Here is a 9119-nt window from a genome sequence, read left to right on the forward strand (position 1 = left end):
CTGAAGCCCATTTGTTGAATTGTGAAAAATAAAGTGGGGTGTGCATCTTGCATCTCCTGTCAACGGCTTTCTTACAAAATCCCCTGAAGTTATTCTCCGTGCTTCTAGTTTTTAAGATACTGAATGCTTTCTAAGAAACTGGAGACTTGCATGACCGTGACTCTGACCCAGGGAGGTAAATGCATTGTTCAGCCTGAACACAGCACCCCTCCTCACAGCCTAGCTTTTAAATTAAGGTTAACTGGCACTTACATTAAGTAATATCGTTCTAAAGCAGCCGTGGGGACGTTTTCAGTTTGGTGCAATTGTTACCCTTTTCTGTTTTGCTTGAAGGCAATTGCAGCCGGGATTGTTTCCTTTTAATTTATGTAGGGGTTGGCATTCACTGCCATTTGCATTGTTATTTCTACAAGGTTTATGTAAAGCATTACTTACTTCAGGATGTGTACAAATGCATATGAGACATGGCCTTGATTTGGCACTGCAAATGGAATGAGAAATGATATACAGTAATTGTATGTAATGCTTGGAATATTTCTCCTGGACACTATTTTAGAAATAAGAGTTCACAGTGCCTCACAAGACTGTTTTAAAAGCGCTCAGATCTATGTGAAGCTTTCATGGAGAGATTTTCTTCAGCCCTGTAAAAAAACAAGACTAAATGCACTTTTTGTTTTTTTGTAAATGCTTTTATTTTGTGTCCCAGCAGTACAAACTGCCAAATATACAAATGCAAAGTACTGAGGTAAATTTTAAACATTAAAAAAATAAGCAACAGTACTCATATGTATGTGCATCATAAGAAATCAAAATATTTACAGACTGTTCCAAAGATGACAAACCGCTCCGATAAACGGTTTGCCAGCCCTTCAGTGTTCGGTTTCTTGGTTTTTCCCAACACAAAAATCATGAATGTGTCACAGTTGGTTTAAGAAGCAGTATTTTGTTAAGTTCACAGAAAAAAGCAGTCCTGTTCATGGAGGAGACAATCAATCAATGCATTGGGTTGCACGTTGTAATACATGTACACATAAAAAAAAAAAAAATCTTTGGATAATGAATAAAACTGATGAAAATGGTGCTTCCTGAAAATATTTGAAATCTTTTGGTCTGTTAACAATGGGAATATTGAAATAAGGACAGGAGTATTCCAGAGAGCATGGGTTGAAAATTAAAAATGCTTAACGTCGGTTTTAAAACCTGATCGAGTTCTCGCTTTGTACTGACTGAACAGATCTCGTTTTGCAGGAGGTAGGTCACTTGCCGTTATACAGATTTTACCCCCAGCCCCCTTTCCATAATCCTTGTTTTTCCTGAGGTTCTCACATGTAATCTTATCATTCTAATTACATTTCCAGCTCCAGTGGAAATGAGCTCTAACTACATTATGCTTTCTACTTATTATAAAAGGCACAGTCTGGCTTGTTCCATGTTGTGTTCAGTTGTTCTCGAGCCCACTGTGCATGAGTGACCGATGGACTATTTTTTTCCTCATTGTATTGTTATATAAATGAAACAAGTTGCACTCCAATCCATTCTTCTGTGAACGAACAAATGCTTCTTATTAATGGAGATAGCAGAGGAGACCTCTGTGCTTGATAAATTCTCACACTATAAAATAAGAAAAAATACATTTGATTAAGAATACTTAAAATCCAAGAACTGGGGAAATGTAGCATCAAATTTTATTTAATTTCTACTTTGAAATACTGCAATGTTTGTGGTCAATCCCTTAAAGGATTTTGCCATTTAAAGCATTTCTCCTCGGGACTGATTTTTGAAAGGCTGTTTAGTTTCATTTTTGAAACATCCCATTTTCCCCAACTTCCACAGCAGAAATCCAGTTCCTGTTTTTGCTTCTGTGCACCAGTTGGCAGTTTTTGTTTTTTTCTTTTATGTTTTGGAATTAAGTTTCCAAAGTACAAAATCTAAGAATGTTTTCATTGGGACAGCCTTAATAGCTTATTCAACAAAGTCACAAACAGCACCTCATGGGCGTCCTATACCAGCCCAACCCTCCTCTCGGTTTCTCACAGGACGGGAGCAACTCCCCCTCCAGTCGTGACAACTGCCGCGTTCTAGATTACGGGAGAATTTCTACATTTCCCCTGGTTTGTGAACATGAAGAATTGCACCTGTCCTTTCTTCATTAACACAACAAAGAGTAGAACCATTAGGACAGATTTTTTTTTAAAAAGCAACTTTCCTTTACAGTCTACAAAAACCTTGATCTGACCATCTTTGCCATTGATTACAATATCATTTGCAAATATAAGAATCATAACTCTTCAGCCAGTGAATTAAAAAAATCATAGAACATCACCTTCTCTTTTACAAAATTAATGACTTGCACTAAATGTCTGGCATGCTTTTTTATACAACCCTACGCTGTGGGCTCCATCCCTGATGGTTCAATAGAAGAGGCTGTCGGTTTCCCCCCCCCACCACACAAAGTTGAACACACATCAACTTTTAAAATAAAATTCAAACATTTTACATTGGAATTTTTTCTTCTAAGTATGGCTTTCAGTCTTAACCCACACAATCCAGGGCCTTTTTAAAGATTAAGAGTAAATTCCGAACTCTCACGTCCGGGTTATGCTGGCAACTCAAGCCCCTGGCGTACCAGCCTGGCCCATGAGAGGGTCGCTGCCCTCAGTGATGTCCTCCACCGGGGTCTGGTTCGTGCTGATGACGATGGTGTTCTCGTCCATAATCTCGCAGGTGGGGTTGGTGAAGGCGGACAGCGGGAGGGTGATCCTCTGCATCTCTCTCTCGTACACCCGCTGGTCGTGCTGTTTCTTCAGGTCCCGGCCCCTGGAAACACAGGAAATCACACTCACTGCCAATGGGTCCCCTTTGTCTTTCCTATTGACACATCTCTGGGCACAAACCCAGACCGCTATCTTCCACTGCCTGCCCCAGTAAGTATTATTCATCAAAGATCAGTTTATATTTACATTTGTTTAAAAATATATTTTTTCCATTGGATGTGTTCACTGCATGCGGACAAAGCATTCAGTTTTCATTTCTATTCCATTGATTACAGTCCCCTCTTCACATCCTTCAGAATCAAATAGAGCAGAAATCCACCTGATTACAGCAGGCAAACCTCTGTGATCTTCACTCGTGGCACCAAGTAAGCCTTTCCAACCTATAATTAGATGTGGGATTCATTGCTGACCTTTAAAATAAATGTAATGTTTTTAAACCCCAACAGAAATAGATTTGCACTTTGTTAATGTATGTATCTCAGTCCCTGCCATAAATCTTGCCAGGTATCTAAAATAGATATAAAATGGAGCTGCTGGACGTGGCCCAAATGCCATACCTTGCCAATGGAGTTCCAGTGAATTTGAAATCGAATCTGGCTCTGGGAGAGGACCTTGCCATCTCCACAGTCCTGCCCTAGCACTTTTCTATACATTATGCAATTCTACGACACCAGATCTCCGCAGTGTTCTCTGCGTCCTGCCAGCAGGTCGATATCCCTGTTCCTGTGACACTCCCGCACACCGGAGGCGGTTCTCACAAAAAGCACTGCAGAGTCTCTGTCGAACAGCACAACCCCGCTTAGTCCCTCTCATACCACACTGCCATTTATAGAAGCCCTGCTGATACCACAAAAAACGGGACAGATTAACACCAAGAGCCAGCCTCCGCAGGCAAATCGGAGAGAAGATGCCGAGCTAGCAGCTTTCCCAGTGTAACCGTCACGCCAACATGGCCAACTCAAAGACGTAAGCCACTTAATTATGTCATTATTGAGGCACAATGAGCCTTAATAGCACAAAGCTTCTAATCAGACTTTATATCTGCCACGCTTAGACATCCGTTCTTACTAGGGGCATCTGGTGCTTCCATCAAAGATATAAAAACATCTACAGGATTCGCCATACTGAGCCAAGCAGCCTTCCCTACTCGAGAGCCTATTTCCCCACAGAGACATCTATAACCTGAGGGGCCAGCTTTCCCTTTATAAACTGCAAAGCTGGCTCCAAAAATAACTGTGTACCACTGCATTTGGAAAAGCGTTTTAATGTTAAATAAAGCCATTTATTATAGTCTCATATCAGAAGGATTATCCATCTGACAGCAGCTCTGATTCCCTCTAATGTGCTGTGACTATGAGCCCACACTCCTATCAGCAGCTCGGTAGAGACGTCAAAACAAGTCAGTTCAAAGAAATTCATGAAACAAAGTGGCACGTACTCATTTGTGGTCATGTTTCATCGACTAAAAGAGAACAACCAGGTAGGTTTTTAGGAATGAAAAACAGTTGGTTTTTCAAGGTCACCACCATTTCAACGTAACGTCACTGTCCCGCGATGAGGTTAGGACAGAGGAAGCCAAACTCTGCTGTGCACTGTCTTTATCACAATCTTACAGAAATGCTGCGACTTACCTCTTGTAGAAGTATCCCAGAGTGATTCCCACTCCCAGGACAATGATGACAGTCATCAGAAGGATCGCCATCACATAGCCTGAAACGGAATGGACCGACACCATCAATCATTCACGCCTCCTTCACTAATTCGTGCCAAGCGAGACAATTGATCGACCGCATTAGAGGTACGGTGTATGGTGTATGATCTGATCCATACCCGGGGTGCCCAGGTCTTTCTTCAGCTTGGGCCGGGTGCGGACACGCTGGCTGATCCCGATGACCGGCTGCACGGCGGCGCTCTCACTCTGCGCTGGCAGGGCCTCGGCCGGCTCGAAGATCTGCGTCTCGCCCGAGGTGGATGCCAGGGAACCCTCTGTCGCCGATGCCACGGGCGCCCGGTCTGCACGGGAACAACCACAACATCCGCGTCATAAAAGAGAATGCATTTCTACCTGTGCTGCTCATGGGGTGTTTGTTTTAAAAACCTATCGTGCATCAGCTGTCGGTTTAAAGTTGGCATAGTATGGACAAACGATATTGGGGGGAGGGGTGGGAAGACAGGGCATGACTGTGTAAGCTGTGCAGGCCTAGCCTTACTGTAACACAGACCCCCAGAGTTTAAGTCCCAGCCAAAACTATTTATCTCGTTAAAAGGTTTGATTTAATGGAGGGGAAAAAAACAAAAAAAAACTGAACTGACTGTAGCACTGCGGTGTCAGGGGAAGGAAGCCGATTTAGGTTATTAAATACCTCAACATCTGCTTGCCTGCAGATGGAGGGGCCTACTCAACCCCCTCTCAAAAAAAAGTTGTTTACCAAGAGTGCCGGAGTTAAAGGGAATGAGATCATGCCTCTACATCAACCAATAGGGCGCCTGTCTCTGTGAGGAAATTAACCAACTGTAGCCAATGAGGCTGCAGAAAGGGTGTGGTTTCTACATACCCTGTGGCAGCTGCACTGCTAGTTATTCATGTTTTTGTTTCTGAAAGTACCGTGCTCTGTGGGCGTTTAAATGCGCACATCCTTTGTTGTTGTTTTACTGGTCTCTTCTACCTAACGTTTTAAAAGACAATGGCTGCTTTGGAAAGCCCTGCATGGGATATCCTCTGACTGAACGCCACACTAATCCCTAAAACATAAACCTTCTCTTTACAAGCAAAGCATCTTAAACCAATGTCAAAATAAAGTGGGTCAAAGTAGAAGACTTTCTACAATTCATAAGCCCCCACACTGTGCAGTTTAGGTGCTCTCTATATGTAATTCGCAACTAGAATGCATATTATAAAATAAATTAAACATTTTCATTTGCAGCCATTTTATTTAAAAATAAATGCTTTGGTCACTCTTCGATGTGTGACAATAAATGACCCTTTCTCTGAACACTACAAGGAATCTATAAAAAACAGGGGGGAATAGTGTATTTTGCATGCTTCTTCTGTGATTAACAGCTCATGTTTACCAATTACAGTTTTCCAAATGTGTTTCTTCTGGTCAGATCAATCAGGCTCATCTCTTGGTTTGTGTTACTGCGTTACTGCTCCGCTCTCCAGCTCGCACCACAGGCCTGTTTGTGAGCAGGTGGCGGCAGCTTTGCTACCAGGACCAGCTGTGTGGAGAGCGATGCTTTTGATGGCCATATCATGACCTGTCGTAACTAAGACGACAAACACCCAATCACTTGCATTGTAAGTTACAGTAGTGTTGGATGGTGACAAATAGCAAATATTTTCAGTGGCACGCATTGTGGGCAGGTAAGAACCTGAGGATGCTATTTATACTGGTGTCCATCTGCACAGACACTGTTTTTACTATTAGAGGGACACTTGTACATGTCACCCTTTGTCCAGATAATTGTGACTTTTACTGTGTATGCGTGGGTGTCTGTCAGTTATGAGAGAGAAGCTGGGACTACCTTCACAGACATCAATTACACAGTCTTGCCTCTGGAACCCGTCGTCTTTGCCAGTCACGTAGCACCAGGGCTTGGGTGAACTGTCCGGATTTCGGCAGTAGCTGTGGTCCCCCACGCCTGAGGCAGAGGGAAAGAAATCGATATGAATTCCCCCACTCGTGTTTCTGCTTCTGGTTCAGCCGTGAGCCATCAGCCCCTTTCATCAGACATTATCCTGAACGAATTAAGTGTTACTGTGAACAAGAAGAGGCTTATTCATTATTTACTCTTCGTGGCACAGTGAATAAACTGCACGGGGAATTGCACCTCAATCTATTATGAAGTCGGTCTCTAAAATAACAGCAAATAAAAGCCAGGTGCAAAACAATCCCAGGCTTCTCAGCACAATGAACGACAAATATAACCTGAAGAATGAATTTGCCATCCTGTTTTCTGTTGTTTTGTCACTCTGCCCAGATTTTTTCTTATCTCCTTCTAAATACAGAAGTAACTGAACTTGCTTTGACCAAAAACCTCCATCTAACATGCTCATCTCATCTCATTCGATTGTGAAACTCAGTCGTCCTTCTGTTCCTGACTCGTTGCAACTTGCTAGTTCATCTGCCACATTAAGACTTTGTAGCCATTGTTTTAATTTTTCGGTTTTCAAGAATTGTATTCCTTATGGGCACCTATGCTGGCTACAGCGCTGTTGTGCACCCAATAAGAAAAGCTCCATCTTATAACGCAAACTCTCATCTGCTCCACTATCCATCCTAAAGCTTGTGCAAGTTGGGCTGCATGGCAGATAATCATGTCAGTGTCTGCAGAAAGTAATCGGCTGGACGATGATGACAAGATTGAAGCCTTGCGCACTGCTGGCATGGAGCAAAATAAGACTATCCTTGCGTTGACATTCAGTAAGACAGGTGCAGAGATCTTTTTCCACTGAACATGCTTAGTACAGTAACAGCCTTTAGTTACATCACTGTTACATTTCCGAGGGGCAGAATACTAACTAATGTCAAGATTATGGAGCTCAGATCTTAGCTCCAGGACTGAAAATATATATTACATATCCTCTTATTTACTGTGGTAGCATGCACATATTCCTGAAGCCTCTCAGGTTACTTCATGGGTGTTTACAGACTTGGGAATAACCCAACCAAGCTCCTACTACTGGACAAACATTTGATTTACTGGGTTTTGGAAAGCAGTTCAACATGGCAACAACCCATGCAGTCTCACCAGTCTCGCTATCTGGGAGCACCGTGGTGTTGTAGTCTCTCGTTGTGTTCATCCAGTTGAGACACTTCATTCCTGTGGCCGTGATCTGCTCGTCTCCTCTGTACTCAGCGCCATTAGACCTAAAACAGTCTGAGCAAGACAGCAAACGCGTGTTCACAAAGAGCGCGGCCATTGCCATGCAATTAAAACACAGTACTGATTTATTTTGTGTGTGTGATGCACCGTACATACACACCCATGCATACATCATCACGCACATACACTTAATTTATATACATCTTGTGTGTTTACATATACACACGAGCATGTTTGCAATGCATGCGATTTATTTTATTTTGGTGATGCAGTATTTACAAACGATGTACACTCCGTTGATGTCTTGCATTCAAAACATGGATGCATGTGCATGTGTTTCTATCTTTTTGTTTCTAGATGGCCACATCTCCAGCAGCGCGAGACATCTCCCAGCCACAGACCCGGCACTTTCCGCTCGCGCTTACCTTCACTGCGTGATGCAGCCCCCGCACAGGAGACCAGCAGCACCATCACAGGCGCGGAAAACAGCATTGTGTCCGATGTGCGGCTTAAAAAAACAAGAATCAAAGAGAACGGTGTCTGTGCAGAAGAGCCTGTGCCGAGCCTGTGCGCACACTGCTGCTTCTCTCGCTGCCGTCCAGCCCTTGTTTTGGTGGGATCTTGGTAAACAGCCTCAGTTTTGCGGGAGGAGGAAACTCCCCTTTGCGCCGCGTCCTCCGGGTCCTAGAGGCGCCGCCCCCTCCCCGCCAGGCGAGCTGCACAACAGAGGGCCGTGTGACTGCAAACCAGCTGTTGCGCGAACCTGTGACCCTGTCGGCGGCTCGGCGCCTGCGTCGCGGTGATGTAGCGCAGGGTTCCGCCGTTCTGCGCAGGTCTGCGGAATCCCGCGGATCGCGTTGGTGGAGCGGCGCAGAACTGCGGCAGTGTGCGCAACACCAGCGCAACCATGCTTCCCCTCGTCTGGCCAATGTACGGGGCGAGGGGGTGGGGAGGGTTGTCAGTTGTGGCCACATGACCTATTTTAATTTAATTTAATTTAATTTAATTTAATGTCTTTTTGTTTCTGTGGTGATTTTATTTATAATGCAATTAAAAACGCAGGACTAGGTTCAATTGAGTATTTAATGCATTAGAAATGACTGGCCTTTATAGTTGATTTGGAATACAAGACAAAAGTAATACAACATAATAAAAATGAAAGGCTCTGGGGAGTGCACACATAGGACTGTTGAGTATTGATATTTAGTATTTGGAACCTACAAGAATGGGGGATTTATGAACATTTTTATTTTAAGGGAACACTTGACCACAATGTGATTTTTTTTTAGAGCATGTAAATGTTGGAACCGCTTCATCCGGGGTAGCTGTCTGACCCATCTCCAACAATTAGACGTTGGCAGAGAGACGTGCAGCTGCTGTGCGTGTTAGTTAGCCTGAGCCAAAGAGCTGCACAATGACTGCACAATGAATGAGGCGTACATAACGAGATTAGCCAAGGTACACTTTATCTGGAGCTGTGTTTACCCTGGGTTTGAACCTGACAGCGCATAATAATCA

At 43.6% G+C, this 9119-nt stretch overlaps 1 protein-coding gene across 1 annotated transcript; it reads right to left on the reverse strand.

The window, feature by feature from the left end:
- Nucleotides 1-667: 667 nt before the first annotated feature.
- pik3ip1 (phosphoinositide-3-kinase interacting protein 1) lies at nt 668-8315 on the reverse strand. The gene is made up of 6 exons (XM_066689184.1): nt 8027-8315; nt 7527-7655; nt 6300-6416; nt 4605-4787; nt 4406-4484; nt 668-2817 (listed from the first exon to the last, which is right to left on the reverse strand). Exons 1-6 carry the CDS (start codon nt 8091-8093, stop codon nt 2610-2612), a joined length of 783 nt encoding a protein of 260 aa, XP_066545281.1. The 5' UTR covers nt 8094-8315; the 3' UTR covers nt 668-2609.
- Between the last annotated feature and the right edge of the window lie 804 nt (nt 8316-9119).

Source organism: Amia ocellicauda, chromosome 17 (genome assembly GCF_036373705.1).
Source record: "Amia ocellicauda isolate fAmiCal2 chromosome 17, fAmiCal2.hap1, whole genome shotgun sequence".
NCBI lineage: Eukaryota > Metazoa > Chordata > Actinopteri > Amiiformes > Amiidae > Amia > Amia ocellicauda.

Coding starts and splice junctions, on each gene's coding strand:
- pik3ip1 (XM_066689184.1), bottom strand. CDS start 8,093: ATGCTGTTTTCCGCGCCTGTGATGGTGCTGCTGGTCTCCTGTGCGGGG. Junction 7,656..8,026: donor GGCTGCATCACGCAGTGAAG/GTAAGCGCGAGC, acceptor TGTCTTGCTCAG/ACTGTTTTAGGTCTAATGGC. Junction 2,818..4,405: donor CTGGGATACTTCTACAAGAG/GTAAGTCGCAGC, acceptor CTGTGTTTCCAG/GGGCCGGGACCTGAAGAAAC.